The sequence below is a fragment of the Gadus macrocephalus genome, chromosome 21 (assembly GCF_031168955.1).
Source record: "Gadus macrocephalus chromosome 21, ASM3116895v1".
Classification (NCBI taxonomy): domain Eukaryota; kingdom Metazoa; phylum Chordata; class Actinopteri; order Gadiformes; family Gadidae; genus Gadus; species Gadus macrocephalus.
Window position 1 is genome coordinate 14,226,651 of NC_082402.1, and position 19,673 is coordinate 14,246,323.

At 43.3% G+C, this 19,673-nt stretch overlaps 1 protein-coding gene across 1 annotated transcript; it reads left to right on the plus strand.

The window, feature by feature from the left end:
* Positions 1-347: 347 nt before the first annotated feature.
* si:ch211-202p1.5 (uncharacterized protein LOC103909337 homolog) lies at positions 348-17,937 on the plus strand. The gene is made up of 4 exons (XM_060041714.1): positions 348-923; positions 11,111-11,273; positions 16,087-16,203; positions 16,367-17,937. Exons 1-4 carry the CDS (start codon positions 866-868, stop codon positions 16,512-16,514), a joined length of 486 nt encoding a protein of 161 aa, XP_059897697.1. The 5' UTR covers positions 348-865; the 3' UTR covers positions 16,515-17,937.
* Positions 17,938-19,673: the final 1,736 nt, after the last annotated feature.

Here is a 19,673-nt window from a genome sequence, read left to right on the forward strand (position 1 = left end):
GGGGAATGGGAGAGTTGGGGACAGAGCAGGACATAGAGAAAGAGAGAGAGAACAGAAAGAAAAAGAACACAAATCTCTCTGAGGCTAAAAAAACAGAGTAGCCTCAGAGAGAAAATCAAAGAAAGATAAAGAGAGCACAAAACAGAAGGAACAGAGTCAAGAGGACATGAAAAAGGAGGATTTCAACCACCACAAAGATCCAGGACTGTTGGGAGGTCTGGTATCGCAGCTATAGCAACCCCCACCTCTCCTCCTCACCCCTTCCTCTCTCCCCCCCCACACACACCGCCTCCCTCCTCCCCCTCTCCCCTCCTCCCCCCCTCTCCTCTCCTTGCCTGGAGTGCATTCCTGTTCCATTCGACATACATAAGCTACGTCTCTCTCAGTGCCAGTCAGCCAGCCGGCCAGCCAGACAGTCTCAACCTGCCACCACCCGGTCCGCCCCATGCTGTTGCTCATCCGTCTCTTGAGGTAGCAGTAGCTTCTGCTGAGGAAGACCTGATGGACTTCGGGCTGGAGAGGAGCCGATGCTGATGTCTTATTGATTATCATTTTTGGTTCCCTTTCTGAGGCTTGTTCACACTCGCTCCCCTGTCCAGACAAAAACTCTCTATGTACAGGGAGGTTTACCTGAGAAGGTGTTTCCATGGGAACCGTCAAGAGGTGAGGTGTATGAATCGGCTGGACCTTCTTCTGCCTCCTCAAATGTCCACCATCCCTGCAGGCCCCTGCCATCTTCCCCAGGGTGCTGAGTGTGTTTGAGAGGACTATCGTCCCTGTGGGCATCCCAGCGAAACGCTTCAGAAGAGGGGACTGAGTGACATCTGGAGTTAAGGCTGCCTTCTCTCTCTGGACTGACAGGAGAATGGAAATCACCCTGTACTGCTGTTTTCTGTCCCTGTTTCTCATCCAACAGCACCAAGGTAAGACCCAATTGGGTTGAGGGTGTGTGTGTGTCTGTGTGTGTCTGTGTGTGTGTTTGTGTGTGTGTGTGTGTGTGTGTGTGTGGGAGGGGGGGGGGGGGGGGAATAATTCAATTATGATACAAAGAATGTGCCAATGCAAACTAAATTAATAATGTGGGATGTCAAACCTAACTAAATTGCTTTGTAAAAATGTTTTAGCTTCAAATAAGGGTGATAATGATGGCTATTTCTGTTATTTGGCTTTTTGTGAGTTTATCTCCCAGTATTTGGTAATCATCTGCACCTAGGATGTGGAAGATGATGTTGGTAAAATGCCCTCTAGTGATTACCCGCCTGATTGAAGACATTTGTGCTCCGCCGCCACTCGAGGATCCTCTGTATTTTGTGCACCTGCGTTTCCAAATCAAACATATTTCTGTTGAAACTTCAACATTGTTATGTGCGTCTGGATCTAGTCCACCTCATTCCATAGTGTCTGTGCACGCCAGGAAATACCTGCACATCTGTAGGGAATGCATTGCATGTGAACAAAACACCTGGAACCACAGGAAGCTACACCTGCACATTCAAAGTGTACATTGGGAAACATTTGTATAGAAAACCAGATGTTTCTTTCCCTTTCTTTTCTTCCCAGGATTGTCAGCCTCCAACGTTTTTTTGGGGCCAATAGGTGACTGTCATGGCGAACACCGGAGATTCCCCTGAGCAATGGGGAAATGTCTCTCTGTGTGTTGATCTTATAAGATAAAGGAGGCTTCTAGATCCCAGAGGGGAGATTCATTGTAACATAAACCTGGTTTATAGCCCTGAGACCTCGGTGGTCACACCGAGATATTCCTGAAATCCGATAGTAAACTAAACAACCTGGGCTTTTGAGAAGGCAGAACCTATTCAATAAAGACATTTAAAGGCCAATTCCCTTGATGCCACACGTGGGAGGTTCAGTGAAAACCCGTCCTTAACGCAGCATCCCTCATGCTGCTCAGACTGAAAGTCATGCCGTTTTCTAACAAGTGGTGTGAACTAACTGTGTTAACACCACTACCAGACTGTTGAGTAGCATAACGTTTCATTACTGCCTGAATTCAGAAAGTTCCAAAAAGATAAACAACCAAACTACTATCAATTCAACCCAACTAAACTTGACCTAACTCAAATAAATAGACAGATAGATTCAAAACCAAATGTGGGACTCCCCAGAGTCAGAATCAAACTAAGTGCGCTCTGAGCTGCTGAACCAATTTGTCTTCAGCGTAAGGTAGCAAAGCAGTGCTTGGAGTGGAAAAAAATAAGTGCCAGTACTCCCTTCTTCACTTATAACATAAGCAACGCGTGCAAATCAGTAAACCATTGTAAAATTCTGAATTTTTAGAGTAAAAAAAAAAAAGTAAGAGGTAATGCTGAGCTTCATAAACTATTTAATCAAAGGGACAACCATTTCAATTATTGGAGTACACTCACTTTAGTGTGTAATGAAATGAAGTTTTTAGGCTGGGATGTCCTTAAATCCTAGGAATTGATGTAAACTAAACCAGTCCAGATCTAAAAGGTAAGTAAATATAATATGTCAGATATTATATAAAAATCATGGATACATAACAATTGTTATGCTAACATGCCTGCCATAAGAATTTGAGTAATAGTTATAATGACAGGGCTGTGCATCTGTAATGTTTGGTTGTTTGTGTGCCCCAAAGTGACCAAAAATGTATTAATGCAGCTTCATGATCCATGTCTTAACAAGATCAAATGAAAATATGCTTGACAAAAACACACCTCCTCTCAACAGCAACTAATCAAAGGGACAACTATTTCAATTGTGGAGTACACTTGCTTTAGTGAGCAAACCCGCATCACCATGCTTTGTGCCAATTACACAAGGATTTAGTGTGTGGTGCATTGAATTCTTCAGGCCTAAAATGTAGAACTCTGGTGGAAGCGATGAAAACAAGGTGACTCCACATCTATGAGAGGAGGCAAACTGTGAACACACACAACAGAGACAGACACAGATAGAAGACAGAGTTAGACAAAAAAGAAAATTAGAGTAGTTAGCTATGCAGCTTGCAATCAATGTAGTCAAAATATAAAATGCGTTGTGAGATTAATCTCATTGGCTATTTTAAAGAAACAGAGGAAGTAAAAGATTTGGTTGTATTGTCTGTTTGATTGTAGCATAAATTCAGCAAGCACAAACTTAATAAATAAGATGTTCACATACTTACAGAAATGGCACCATAGGCTCTGTGGTTAAATTCAGGTTCTGGGGCTGCTGCTCCATCCCCATCTTACCTTGCCTTTGCAGGGAGAGGCTGAAAGGGATCAGAGGTAGACAATAAATTACTGTATCAGTGAATTTGGTAATGAATTCAGTGAGGTAATCTATAAATGGTCAATGAATAAACCATAACTTGTCAACAATTGTACTTTAGTGTAACACGTCAGCAGAGTTGACAAATATTCACAGCCAAAGACATAAGTAAACAAAAAATGTAGCTTTAACAGAAATATTGAATGTCAATCTTGATTCAAAACAATTAAAAAGATTGTGTACAGACTAAATATTATAAGACAATTAACCTACTTAAAAAAGGGTCCAACAGGTCTCGGGGTCAGCTTTGCTTGAATGATGAGGAGCATCACATGCTGTTTCATCTGCAGATCTTCTTCTCTGGGCAAGCCATGACTTTCCATAACTTTGTGGATTGAACTGCTCTAAAGGTGGCCCATTGCATTTCAGAAACCCCTTATTTTCGAACGCGACATGGAGGACGCCATTGTTGTTCACTTTATTTCCGAACTTCCGGATAGTTCAGCAAGAAAACCCACAAATATAGACACAGTTGCCAAGCTGTTGGATGATGTTGGTAACAACGTCCAGTGTTGGCAAGCGTAATGTAAAACTCCTCTGTGTTTGCTGCATAACTTTGCATAACTTGAATATCAAGAAAAACAATGATTTCAATGTTATACTTAACATGCAGAGAATGGGAATAGGCATCAGAAAATAGAAAACCTAACAAGATTAAAACCCAAAACAAGAATCCTGTCGACCCCAAGATCATTGTGATGGGAGTTGACATGGTCATTGTAACTGCCACCGAACAATTTAAGTTCATATTTCCACAGTTGAGCCCTTCTTGCTGCGACCTTAATGTGACTAGGGAGGTGGGGGGCAGTGTTTAGTAGCCTGGCATTACCCGACAAATGCAATGTCTGGAACCTCTCTGTTCATTTTCATTTTCCAAGGGGTGCAATTTTCCAGGCCTACAACCAATCATATCAGAAAAAAAATCTTATTTTAGTGATAATATACCGTCTAGTTGGTTTAATACTGCCTTCGATGATTCTACATCAGCGGAAGCCGTCGTATTTATCGCCGCTCTTATTAGATGAACGGTTCTGATTGGTCGGACTATCTCGTATCGGGCAGAAATCTTTTTGTATGGGAGGGCCAGACCTAATCGGAAGATACGATATGTCTGGTTCCCAAGATAAGGGGGCGGGGCTCCAAGTATAACGTTACATCAATAATCCATAATGGGATGTCCAAAAAAATTCAATTCAGAATATTGTCATAGGGTCCCGAAAGCAACATTAATCAATTTTCTCTCTGTCAAAATGTTGCGTTGTTTAAAAGATAGATAACGTCACCAAACTATAACTCTTGGGGCTGTTCTCTGGGCCTTGTGGACCAATCCTGTAAAACCCCACGGTAGACGGACTTGGCCGAGGATACTTCCTCTACGGCATTACGTAGTGTCCGAAGATAATGAACAGGGACTGTTCACGGATCACCAAGGTCTACCTCTGTAGCAACGCATCCCCATTTGTTTGAGCTCTGCAAGGCTCTTTAAGATCACTGAGCAGCACTCAGTGAAGGGTAGGGATGGGAATTGATAAGAATTTCACGATTCCGATTCCGATTCTGCTTATCGATCCGATTCCTTATCGATTCTCTTATCGATTCTCATTGGGTGAGAAAATAAGTATAAATGTGTTTGTTTGCATTACATCTCTTTAATATCTGATCAGAAGTGCTTCTAGTATTAGGAAATTGTACATTTTCAAATCAATTGGTCTAGACGAAAAAATATATCGCTTTTTAAGCCCAAATGCCATCATTATGTGCCATACAACTAAAAACACAGACTGAAAACAGCCAAGTAAGAGCTTGTGCCTTTTGGAATTCTAACAGTGCTCATTCAACTTGTAACAAAATTAAACTGACATAAACAAAATGAAGCATTGATTAGACAGAGATTTATTAGATGGGCCTACCTAATAAACCGTTGGAACACACAAGACCGGAAACCATAGCAATGCCGGTAAACAAACCCCGAGAAGCCCAATCCCTATGAGAGCTCCCCACGCTACGGCCATCCGGAGGCGACAGAGCTGTTGGCCGTGATATTATATATACAATTATAATATAGTATATAATATATTATATACTATTATATATAGAGATCCGGGAGTCGCAAACTGCAACAATCACTTTCTCCTCCATTCCGCGGTTCACCCGGACTGCACTGCACTGAGTTTGACGGCTGAACGCTGATTGGCTGTTACGTTACACATGTCACTCAGTTATCACGATGTTGAAGGCTGATTGGCTGTCATCACGACAAAAACTTGTCGCCGGTTTTCTCCCGCGACAAACTCGCCCTTATACGCGTCTCTACGTTCACTTTGTATGGGATCTTGTCGCCCCGTCGCGTTTGGTTTGAACGCACAATGCGATTCTTCCTCGGCGGCGACATGTTTGCTGCGTTCTGAACCAAATCAAAGCAGCGTGTGTGTGACGTCACGACGCATTTGCCGCGACCGGAACCGATAAGCGGAATCGTTAAGCAGGCTTGCTAACGATTCCAAGGAATCGGTTGACTCGGAACCGGTTCTGAACAAGAACCGGTTCTCGATTCCCATCCCTAGTGAAGGGTTGAGAGATCATTACAGGTCGAAGTCGGACATCTCACTCAGTGAAGGGTTGAGAGATCATCGCAGTTCAAGAATGGACATATCAATCAGCAAAGGGTTGAGAGATCATCACAGTTCGAGCGTGGACATCTCAATCAGTGAAGGGTTGAGAGATCATCACAGGTCGAGCGTGGACATCTCAATCGGTGAAGGGTTGAGAGATCATCACAGGTCGAGTGTGGACATCTCACTCAGTGAAGGGTTGAGAGATCATCACAGGTCGAGAATGGACATATCAATGTGTTCAACTCCTGTGAGGAAGGACTGTTCTGTGAGGTCTCTCAGTCTCCTCACACTCCTGCTCCTTACACCACTAATACAGCTCCCCATCTCCTGAGACCTGCGTGTTGATTAGTCTGTTCATCGCTCATGTGTTTCAACTCAGTGGTTCTTTTGGTTTTGACCTTCCATGTTTTCAGCAGCCTTTCTGCTCCACCCTGTCAGACTTTCCCCCCTCGGTTTCCTTCTCCGTTTGCAAACCAAATTGCACCTCATGGGACAATAAGGACTGTCCAATCTATACAATCTTATCAATGTTGGACCCCCTCCCTTTGGTTACATATGCGTCTCATTTGGATTCTCTCTCTCTCTCTCTCTCTCTCTCTCTCTCTCTCTCTCTCTCTCTCTCTCTCTCTCTCTCTCTCTTTCTTTCTTTTTTTCTTTCTTTCTTTCTTTCTTTCTTTCTTTCTTTCTTTCTTTCTTTCTTTCTTTCTTTCTTTCTTTCTTTCTTTCTTTCTTTCTTTCTTTCTTTCTCTCTCTCTTACTCCTCTCTCGGTCCTTAGCCTTTTCGCATCGGGCAGGTCATAGGGCTTGATACTTAGCATGTCCGAGCCGTAGGCAAGATAGACAAGGCAATAACAAAAGAGCTTCTTTCCAAAAGAACCAGAGCGTTGACAGATTGCACAAAACATCAAGAGCTAGCCCTCACTCCTCCAGCACGTAGTTTTTTTTGCAGGTGTTTAACCAGGGCCATGTTATTATAATTGAAGCAGTTGTAAAAGTGAAGCGGTCACCCAGTGTAGCTGGAACGTCGGCCTCCTATAAGTCTGGAGTGCCAGCCTTGATTCCTACTACATTCCCTACATTTAGATTGACAACTGATACTGATGCTATGGTGAAGAGCTCAAATCCATCAGATCCCTCCGTATTATTTTAAAAGCGGTGGTGAGAATGTGACTCTTTCATGTGAAATAAATCAACCTCTGATTGCAACAACATACAATAGTAGTAGCGCTTCAGCTGGAGCAATGTTTTCCCATCCCGATGGTGTTGAGAGTACATTATCTACTGGAATTGCTTCCATCGTGATTCAACAATAGCTGCTCAGGACACAACATCCCCAGCTCAGGATTTTAATAATTTTCCCTGTGGTAGAAGTGCACACCGTTATGCTGGAATCCAGGCCTTATGGGATTGCTTGGTTTTCTAAGGGTTATTCTAACTTAACCAAGGCATGGGCTCAGAGCCAAGGCACACAGACCCATCAGGGGCCATGGGGCCAGTCCGTCTCTGTATGTTGTCCGATGCGGTGCCGTGCAACAAGCATTTCTTCTCATAACAAGCCAAGAAATTAAAACATTTGACCGGGCATTATTCTAGACAGCGGTCTGGATTTAAAGTCGGTGGAGCGCAATCCAACACACAAATGCACACACTCACACACACAGATACATACCCGCGCGCGCGCGCGCACACACACACGCACACACACGCACACACACACACATACACACACACACACACACACACACACACACACACACCCACACACACACACCCCCACACACACACACACACACACACACACACACACACACACACACACACACACACACACACACACACACACACACTGTCCAGTAGTCAAAACAAGTGGTCAGTGCCAGAGCTGAGGTGGCAGGTTCCATGCTATCTCTGTGATAAAACAACAGAACTAAACCCTTCCAGCTCAGATACACGATCACCGTGACAGCACCGTTTCCACCATGTTCCACTTTGGGCCGGGATGAACAGGGTCCAGGTTTGTAAACCCAGACCAAGGTGGTCTCCGGAAATTAGAGCAGAATGATAATAGAAGAAGAATCTCTCTGTCCGAGCTGTAGGCAAGATAGACAAGACAATAACAAAAGAGCATCTTTCCAAAAGAACCAGAGCGTTGACAGATTGCACAAAACATCAAGAGCTAGCCCTCACTCACTCCAGCACAGTTTTTTAGCAGGTGTTTAACTATAACCAGGTGTTTAACCAGGGCCATCTCTAGGAGACTACTGCAAGACCTAACCTGCCCTTCAACCAAATTTTCCTCAACCTATTCTTCAGATGCATGCATCTTTATAGCAACACATACATAGATACAAGGTTTTGTGCTCTTCTTTGCAGGGTGAGGTTTGCGTTGTGAAACTGTTTGAGAATACTATTCCACAACAATTTCCACAGAATAACATTTGTGCCAAACACACCTTTCTAAGCTATTTGTCTCTTTCTTCATTGTCTACTAGGATTCTCCCAGCACACTAGGAGTTAGCCAATCGCTGTGAACAGTTTCTACCTCCTGGTTTCACCCTATATCCCCTATCCCTCCAAATAAAATGCCAATAGTGTTTTTTTACGTTTTCCTTGGCTGAACCCACGGGCCAAGTCCGCCGCGGCAGCCACCGTAATAGACTTCTAATTGGCGTTGACGAATTAACGATATCCCTTAACGGTATATCCTGAAACGGGAATGAGAAACTCCCTGAATCCCAGTGGGAAATGAAGGAAACAATGTGGAGGAACACCCAGGAGGGACTGCTCCTTCAAGGGGTGGAGAGGAGGGGAATGAGTTAGGGCCTGTCGGGATAATTATGAGGACAGAAAGCAGACAAATACACATCTATGAAAAAACATTTGTAACTGAAATCTGCTAGGTTAAACGTGATACTGGAGGAAATGTATGCATCTCTTAGGGGAACTATGAGATCTTCTTTGACTTAACCATATTCCACACATGCCACGGTTCCTGGAAACCGTATTGTAATGCAGATACAGTACCCTACCCATAGATTTCAGAGCACCACTGGGTAAATATTGACACGCAGGTCTTGGTATTGTTTAGAGTACAGGTAACTGTACTCCCTATTTATTATGTCTATTAATGACAGGGTTCTTCCACTTCCTGGCTGGGTAAGTGGCAACTTGGTTAAATTGCTCTATTTTTGTGAGTGTGTGTGTGTGTGTGTGTGTGTGTGTGTGTGTGTGTGTGTGTGTGTGTGTATGGTGGTTCCCGCTTTCATGACAACTTGTAAAGCCCCCCCAACGGAAGCATGTGCTGTGGTTTTAGATGCAAACACACACACACACACACACACACACACACACACACACACACACACACACACACACACACACACACACACACACACACACACACACACACACACACGCACACACACACACACACACACACACACACAATAGAAGAGTGGTCAAACACACACACAGACACAAGTGTTTATTTACACCTACAGTGTGGTCACACATACTGTACTGTTTTCCTTCAAAGTCACACCACAAGCAGAGCCAGAGTTTTTAGGCTGTAGAACAATGCATATTTAATTACATACTGTCAACATGGCATGGTTGTTATTCAATAGCTGTATTTTAAATACAATTATTTCATTACACGTTACCTTAGACTTGGGGGATTTTATGAAAACAACATTCTATCAACTCAGAAGTACATCAGTTCAGAGAGTTGGTTTTGGCCGGTCGGATGATGACTTGGCTTAGCACCGTATGTAGAATAGAACGGAACTGAACCTCTCAAGGCATAACCAATCCATCTGCCACACATTCTCGGTCACCTCACGGCTACCCTAAAGGATTTGGAGATGGAGGAGCTAGTTCATTGAGATGAATGAGGAGTGTTTATCTGAAAACATCTCCGGCTCATTCCGATTGGGTGTATCACAAATGAATCTCCAATCCAACGGCAGACAGACAGCTGTCGTCAACTAGAGCTTTGCTGGACAACCTCACCTCGCCCAGGAGCCTCTTAAACGTTTTGACCTTCAGGACAAACCTCTGTGGGTATCTCTCGTGTTTATTCTGCGCCTGGGAGGCTTGAACAAAGCCTGTGTGTGTGTGCGTGCATGTGTGCGTGTATGTTTATTTGTGTGTGTGTGTGTGTGTGTGTGTCTGTGTACGTGTGTGTCTGTGTACGTGTGTGTCTGTGAGGGTGTGTGTGTGTGTGTGTGTGTGTGTGTGTGTGTGTGTGTGTGTGTGTGTCTGTGTACGTGTGTGTCTGTGAGGGTGTGTGTCTGTGTGTGTGTGTGTGTGTGTGTGTGTGTGTGTGTGTGTGTGTGTGTGTGTGTGTGTGTGTGTGTGTGTGTGTACATCCAGGTGCTGGCCAGACATAGGTTCTAGGGAAAGTACAAGCAGATGTTTAAAGCCTGACCTGATGTAATGTCACATGTTGTATCATAGCATGTGCAGCAGTAGTATTAAAAACTGCCCTTCTCATATCCTCTATGGGTTTTAGACTATTAACTCAGGTCTGATTGTTATTCATGGTTTGAGCTGTTCAACATCTCCTGAGGACCCCGCCTTATAATATATGCTTTGTTAAAAAAAACATAAACTTAATGGTGCACATCAACACATGGAATGTATGTTGTTTTCATGGTATCCATTACACTCTCAACTCCAGCTGACTTCATCCATACATGAATCATCTATCCCGCATAGCTAAACCTAACCCAGAGCCTCTACAGGAACACACAGCTAACCCTAACCACTCCACTACAGGAACACACAGCTCACCCTAACAAGAGCTACTACAGGAACACACAGCTAGCCCTAACCAGAGCTACTACAGGAACACACAGCTAGCCCTAACCAGAGCTACTACAGGAACACACAGCTAGCCCTAAACACTCCACTACAGGAACACACAGCTAGCCCTAACCAGAGCTACTACAGGAACACACAGCTAGCCCTAACCACTCCACTACAGGAACACACAGCTAGCCCTAACCAGAGCTACTACAGGAACACACAGCTAGCCCTAACCACTCCACTACAGGAACACACAGCTAGCCCTAACTCACCGATCTGAGGTCTGTGTCAAGCAATGCTGAACAACATGTTGAGGACATGTTGGATGCACAGAAGAAGAGTTTAAAAGCTGAAAACTCAGATTCTGTTTATTCTCTTTATATCTGCAGCCTATCCTAGCTCAAAACCGGGCCCCACAACGGAGGAGGGCCTCCCGACGCAGCTCGTCCACAAGGCTCACCGGAGGGAGAAGCGGTGCTCGTGTGAGAACCCCAGGGACAAGGAGTGTGTGTACTTCTGCCACGTGGGCATCCTCTGGATCAACACCCCCAGGTGGGTCTCTGTCTGACAGGGTGCGCATGTACCATGGGTGGAGGGGTGGAAGCAACCATGGAGCGTCTGAGAGATCGAAATCTGAAAATCTATTAGATCTAAGATATATTTGTCTTGGTTTCTTGAGTCTACAAAGATAATTGCAGAAATAAAATATTTACGTGTAAATTGCACCATTTTCTCAATGAGAATTGGAGATGCTTAGAAACAAACAAAGATACACATGCGAGTACATTACATTTGCATCCGTCTAAAAATACATTCACAGCTAAATATATTCGGCAAGAACCGACACTAATAATTTTTCAAACAATTTGAATTTTAGCAGTACAGCCGCTGATTGCTTAACAGACAATATATATTTAGTTTCACATTTAACACGCCCAGTATGTTTTGAATTTTTGCTCTGACATCGGAAATCAGCACAAAAGCTCCCAGCCCCCCCCCCCCCCCCCCCCACGCCACAATTGTTGCCAATTAACGTGTTTCGGTTTGTGTGTTCCTGGCCGAGTTGCAGGCGCTCAGATGTGGCTTGGCTAATAAGAAAGCCCACCTTTCCTAACGAAGGGTAATTTCTGTCTGGCTTCCTCCTGAGGTTCTTAAATAACTTTTTTTTTTACTGCCCAACGCAAAGTCCCTCAAACGAGACCACGAAGGAATCAAACTCAAACCCTCTGCGGTTCACATACTCTCATCTCTGAACTAATTAAGAAACGGTCTGTTCTCCCTCTCTCACACTCTCTTGCTCCTTCACTCTCTCATTACTAACATCTCTCCCAAACAGGGCAGTTCTCTCTCTGAATTATATTTAGCTTTAGTGTCAGCCATCTAGTTTCAGCTAAACATTGTACATACTGCCAGGCATTAGCTTAGGCCTATTGTGCTAACTGACAGGAAGTTAGCTTCAGCTAAACATAGCTCTCACTGTCAGGCAGTTAGCCTATGTCACTGTCGGTCGTTAGCCTAACTGTACGTCCACACCAGGAGCGACCAAAGCGTCAAAGACGCTCTGGTCGCTCACAAAGTTTCGCTGCGAATTTTTCTGTTCGCTTTGGTCGCTCAAGTCGCTCATGACGTACAATTCAATTATGCAGACGCATTTAAAGGAGCCATGCGTTTAGTAGGCCCTACAGACAGCCATATCAAATAGTGAACTCTCCCATACACCTTGGCCATATTGCCGAGACGGTTTTGCTTGTTCGATAAAGTGCTTCGACAACAAGTAGGACAGTGATTCCCCCCAATATAAAAAAAATCCTAAAATGTAGGCTAATTACAACCGAGAACAAAAAACCCTGCGTGCTGTAGTAGTTAAAATATGTTTCACTGATCTGGATCTGCAAATCATGATCTGCACTCATTCGTCGCATTCAAAACAAATAGACATTGGGACACATGGCTAATTTGCATACGTGCACAGGTCTGGTTGGCTCCGCAAGGCAAATAATGGAACATATCTATCTATCTATCTATCTAGGCCTTTCTGTCTATCTATCAACGCGTGTCTAGTTTTCATGTGATGTATTGTGTGTATTACCCAGTCAGACTTGTTCTGTGTGGTATTGTAGGCTACTGTCCTGTGTGGGACGAACCACCTAAATGGATTCCCGACGATTTGTGTCGTTTGGTATTAATAAAGACTTGACTATCTATCTATCTAGACTATTTAATTAAAAAATATTCACCTCAGGCTCCGTGAATAGTGGGGAATAGAGGGATAAAAGACAAGAGATATATCCCTTGTCATTTATCCCTCGTCTTGTCGATTAGTTTGTTTATGTGACGATTTCAAATACTTTTTTGGTTTTGTTTAAAGCATGCTACACGCGATTGGTTGGTTAGATTGGTGGCATGTAGAGCAAATTATAATGATTCCCGCTTAAATACGAACGTTCTAGATGTAGCCTATAAATACTCCCGCTTATCATCACTTGATATCCAAACCACTATGGCGTTTCGATCTCTGAACTGAAAAAGGGTGGGTTCGTACAACACCGGGTGCCCAGTTACAGCCGCGATTATACTTCAGCCGACATTTTGTTCAGTGAGTGAATAAAGGTAGGTAGGAACCAAAGTGCCTGCCGATGTTCCCTGGGATCCACGCAAGCGAAGAGCGTCTACATTCCGATTGGCTGTCAGTGTTTGGTCGCTGAAGCGAATAATAGTCATTTGCATAAAGTTAAAAAGTTTTCAACTTCTTTTTGACGCTCTGGTCGCTCAACTTTGGCCGCTGGTAGCGTTGGTCGCTTTGGTCGCTCTGGTCGCTCTTGCCCATAGAAAGTGAATGACTTCCGGCGATTTGGTCGCTCAATTCGCTTCTGGTGTGGACGGACAGTAAGCCTAACATATCCCCGTCAGGTAGTTAGTCTAAGCCTAACATATCCCCGTCAGGTTGTTAGCCTAAGTTAAACATATGGCTGTCGGTAGTTAGCCTAAGCCTAACAAATCCCACTCGGGTAGTAAGCCTAAGCCTTACAAAGTACTAACTCTCAGGCATTCAGCTTCTAACACCAATCATTTAGTATAATATCTAATCGTTGGTCTGTTCTGTTGGATAGTGGTCAGATATAGAGCCATATAAGCAGTCCAAATCTCAACTGTTTGCATTGCTCAGAAAATAAACTGATATGGTTTACAGCCAACGCACAACTCAGATTTGAGTTGGCTCAGGCTGCAACAGGAACCTGAAGTTCAGTGACAAGGGTAGCGTTCCACATCGTCCTATTTTCCAACCGTTTCTCAACTCGAATTGGCTCCTCCAGCAATCTGCGGTGGACAGGCGTTGTTGCCGAGCCAGTAGCCGTTGTTACAAGCGGAAGCTTTTTTATTTTCTGAGCAGATACAAGCCAACAACCCATGCGACCACATGGACAGAGAGCGACACTAAGCAAAGCTGGAGAACAACTGCAAAAACATTTGGAAAACACGGGCTGGGATAGTCTGACAAATGACTTAATTCATGATTGACGCCCACATTTGGGACACATCAGTTATCAGCAAATAAAGCCTTGCATTTACTTCAGCTCAAAGGAAATTCTGAACTTTTGTAAAGTCAAAATTATTATTATTATAAAGCTAGACTACATAGGAGAAAAATGAAAGTGCTTGGGGAACTTTTGAAAATATGAACAATTATATTAGCGCCAATTTATAAGCCCAGATGTCACACGACCAGCAACGAAAGTGGTCTATTAGCAGGAGTTCCCAACCGTAGGCTATCTATTCTGATTCCCTGTTCAACCAGGGATAACCTTTTTTAGTTTTGCTTTTTTTCACATGACTACAAGTTGTACACACTAAGTCAGACTATAGTTTGTGAACAATCTGTAAAGAACAAAAATGTAAAGAGTCTGTAATAGGATGAAAAACATAAAATGAGAACCAAATAAGCAATCGGGCTCTAAACAGAACGATGTACCATTCTAAACTAATTCGAATTATTGAAAATGTTATGTCTAAAGACTGAAACGTCTTCATTCCAAAGTCTTGACATGCCTTCCGCCAACTGACTTTATATTACCCAGCAGCTCTGAGTGGAGGCCTATTCTCGTTTTGCACGCTTCTCCTCGGCCACTAACATCTGCTAACGGTTGGACCCGGGATACGGTGGTAAACACTTCCCACAAACCCAGTGGTGTCTCCCTCTTTTAACCTGCAGCCCAGCGGAAGGCTGGCTGGGAGCCATCATGGCCGTCTCAGCGGACCCAGTTAGCGTCAGCAGGGAGATTACCAGAGACTGTGGAACCTCTAGTAGGGCAGGAGGAGGAAGTAATTCCCTGTCGGCTGCTTCCTTGTGACCCTTTGTGTTTAGAGAGTCTGGCAGTATGTCCCACTGATGTTCTGCTATGCTGTCTAGTGGCCACCTAACACAAAACATGTGCTCTCTAAAGTATGTTTTATTAGATATGACCTTGGGTTGTAACATCTGTAATGCGGGTGTTTTATATATTGGGTTGTGGGATTTATTTGTAATTATACCACAGTGTTGTTGAATAACTGATTCTGATCGGTCATTGCCTTCTCAAGGGAGTGCATTATTTTTCAATAACGTTAAACCCATGCCTTTTGAGTTTCAAATCAGTGCGCTACACAGCTACACGTCCAAAACAACGGTTGAATAGAGCTATCGGCAAGCTGGTTCCTTATCAGCGCAGAAATGACGCCATTGTCGAATTATTTAATTTCAGCCGATTAAAGTTGATAAAAAAACATAACAGTATAGATTAAAGTAACTAAAATCGTATCATTGATGGTAATTGCGTCATAAGCAGATTCAAATGTGCCTGTATCATATAATTTATTCCTAATTACATTGCCCACTTATTTGATGCTTGTTTGGGGGTTTTAGTGGGGCTACTACAATTTGGAACAAAATATATTGACAGATTCTTAATCCCTATTGTTGGTGTTTATAATAATCACTTTAATGGTTTAAATATTTATCAAAGAAAATCAGTCAGGTGGTCTCCTAGTGTGTGTGTGTGTGGTTCTGACGGTGTCGTGGTTCTGTCCTTCAGTCAGGTGGTCTCCTGTGTGTGTGTGTGTGTGGTTCTGACGGTGTCGTGGTTCTGTCCTTCAGTCAGGTGGTCTCCTAGTGTGTGTGTGGTTCTGACGTTGTCCTCGTTCTGTCCTTCAGTCAGGTGGTCTCCTGTGTGTGTGTGGTTCTGACGGTGTTCTGGTTCTGTCCTTCAGTCAGGTGGTCTCCTAGCGTGTGTGTGTGTGGTTCTGACGGTCTCCTGGTTCTGTCCTTCAGTCAGGTGGTCTCCTGTGTGTGTGTGTGTGGTTCTGACGGTGTCGTGGTTCTGTCCTTCAGTCAGGTGGTCTCCTACGGTTCTGTTCGGCTCAGGAGAGACCTGGACCGCTGCCTCTGTACCGATCACCACGACGATGGCTGTCTTCGATACTGCTCGGCCAATCGAAAGCGCTCAGAGTAAGGAAGTTATGTATTTTTTAACATACTGAAAAATACATGTGTATGACACACGCACGCACGCACACAAACACACACACACACACACATACACACACACACACACACACACACACACACACACACACACACTTCACTAACTATGGATTTTGCAACTTTTCAGTTGGAAAACATCTGAAGTCAAGAAACAGACCTCCAAACAACAGAACCGGCGCAAGGCATTGTGGGAGAGAAACAACAGAACCGGAATCGCGCGACCCAAGGAAGAGCGGCGGGAAGGAGAAACGCCGGTAGCTCAGAGGGCCACTTGATGCAACCAACGGACGGTCAGCTGTCGAGTGTCCCTCTCTTCGTTTCCCAGACGATGGTTTGGAAGTAACAAACGTCTGGTTTCACCGACACGTGGACAGAGCCGAAATAAATCAACCAACTTATTCTCAAACATGTGTTATCTCTATCCACATAAGCTGACATTCCAAGCATTTAGAGGACGGGATGATTGACTGGACTTAATGGATGAATGACCAAAATGGACCCAAAGTATATATAAACTTACTTAAAAAGGACACTCACAGAACGGAACTCTGTGGCCTGAGGCTGAGTCCAGACCGGACCACCCTGCGGCGGCGGACGCGGATCACGGAAGAACGACAAACAGTTTAAATGCGGGACTAAACCGCGCGTCAAAACAGTGAGAAAGGGTGGACCGTGGACGGGCTGCTTTACGACTCCTCCGGCCTGGAGAATGGACACATATAGTAAGAATAACACCGCGTTGTGTTTGTCCCATACGCATGTCTTTAAACTCACACGGCAGACACATGGACGCCCCTGTCCGGACGGCCAGGCATGCATCATGCTGCACCATTTACATTTGCATTCACGGTATTCAGCAGACTATTTTTTTTTTCAAAGCGACTTACAATATGTACATTTGTCAGAAGAAGGAGAAACAACAATATATCGCTGTCGGTACAGGAAGGAAATGTCAAGCACCAACAATCTGCCCAATGAGGTCTGTCCTTTTAAAGGGCCTAGGTCTGGTAGCCCTACTAAACGATATGATTAACATAATATGAGCTTAATTAAGCTCATAATATATTTTGTAATATTATTCATGTAAAAGATTGTCAGCATATTGAAACACAACATTAGCCCTATGAAACTCACCAAGTTAAACTGTATTTTTCATGTATAAAATAAAATGACCTGTGTCTCGTATTGAGACACAAATCACTGTAAGCAAACTAATCTAACTTCTGTCCTGCTTCTTCAATGTAGATGTACTGCGTTACAAGGACAAATTATATCTAGATTTGTTTTTAGTGGATACAATGCATAATGTTTAAGCATTTATAAAGTATGTATCTTCTCTTTGATGTACGTACTGTGCAATTACACAGCATGTAATCTGTGCACTTACTCATGTAGTCATTTACAATTTACATTATGTTGCATACTCATGAGCAGTTGATATTCGATCAAATTGTACAATGCAGTAAATCATGATGAAAGTTGTAGATAAAAAAGATAATTACTAATTAAATGGTTTTGTTCATCTATAAATTACTTTAAACATCTTTAAAATACATTTTAATCGAAAGAAAAATGTTTTGCACAGGGTTCATTATTATTGATTTAATCTAGTGGTGTTTTCTGAAAATATTTATATTTATCATGAATAACAGATTATTTTGATTGCTCAAACATAATAAACTACTAGCTAACAATGAATTTAATTGTGTACACTTCAACAGGAGACAGGGACCCGACCTTTTAATCAATTCATCATGAACTATTCCTTTAACAAATATTGTTGGTTGACCTTAGTGGAGAGTGGAAGCCTCGACAGAAAACTCTAAGGCTTAGACAAACTGAAATCGTGAATTGGTTAGTGGGGTATATGGATTTTATTATACACCTGCGGCGCGTTTGCATGGTAATCAAAGTTCACCGATGTGATAAATCGCAACCAGACGACCCTCATCGGGACCCATCGCCTTGAAGACAGCGCCGCTCAGTGGGCATACTGAGTCACTGTGTTTAAAAACTTTGCTCGTTCGTTCCTATTGAGATGAAAGGGCCATGAAGAAGTCCATACAGAAACATTTGCGTGAAATTTACTTAAAAATGGTTAACGTTCTATAATTTTCACTGCTCAAAATAGTCACCTTAATATGCTTTCAATTTCTCCGCACCAGGATTTGGTTAGGGAAGAAGGGAAATTGTTCCTTCAATACCATCAATATGAAGCATGAGAGAAACTGAAAAAGTCTAATATTACTTGGTTGTTCCTCAATTTGGGTGTAAACAGACACTTTATGGTTGGTGTGTGTGTGTGTGTGTGTGTGTGTGTGTGTGTGTGTGTGTGTGTGTGTGTGTGTGTGTGTGTGTGTGTGTGTGTGTGTGTGTGTGTGTGTGTGTGTGTGTGTGTGTGTGTGTGCGCGCACGTGCATCTGAGTGTGTGTGTGTGTAAGTGTATCGGATTGCTAGCATCTTCGCATTTTAGTGCCACAATATTTACAAACAAGTTCCAGATCCAAACCTCGGTGCCTGCTGCCAAACCACGGTGTCCCGCCCGAGCCCAGCCCTCCTCCTCCCCCACGCCCACCTCCATCCATCACTGTCCCGTAAATCCATCCCACGAGGCGGTTAGACCGCTCTCGGGTTCGCCGACATGACATGACAAGTCTCTTCATGAATGAGTTTTATTGACATATGGGCCGACTTCCCTTCCTTGACAACAAACGATAACTAGGTTCAAGTAGAGTAGAGCTGTTACCATGACAACTGTTTTACTTTAAACTTTTTAAACTTTTTCTAATGATGCAGGTTTTAGAATGATTCATTATAAAATACCTCCAGCGGTTTGATTGATTAATTCATGTTTGATAAACGTCCCACCCTCAAGCAGCCAAAAAGGGCCAGGCGATAGTCTAAACCCTGATTTTGATTTTCCAGTTTTTAAGCCACAACAGAATACACAAAAAATGAAGGTTTAAATAGCAGCTATTATGCAACATCACCACATGTGTACACAGTGCTTTTCCCTGTCTACTTTATGTGCGGTAGACATGTCTTAACACATCCACCGCACATAAAGCTGTTTATGAATCCATTAGGGTCGTGGTTTTCAAACTGTGGGTCGGGGTCCATAAGTGGCTGGCAGCAGGGGACCAATTTGGTCGTGGGTCTGGCACAGTAATTACAATAACAAAATATCACAAAACATAACCAAAGCTATATGTATATGCCAGGAGTCTCATTTAATTTGTCGTATATCTCAAACACAAAAAAAGGGGAATACTGTATTCAAGAAAAGATATGCTTACTTTGTTAGCATGCTAATGAAAAGGTAGCGCTTATTGTGCTGTGATAAATATTTGGTGTATCCTTGGCTTCCATAGGTGTGTCAGAGCATGGGAAAAGTTTGGAATACATCAACGGAGCTCTGGTTGCACCTGCCAATA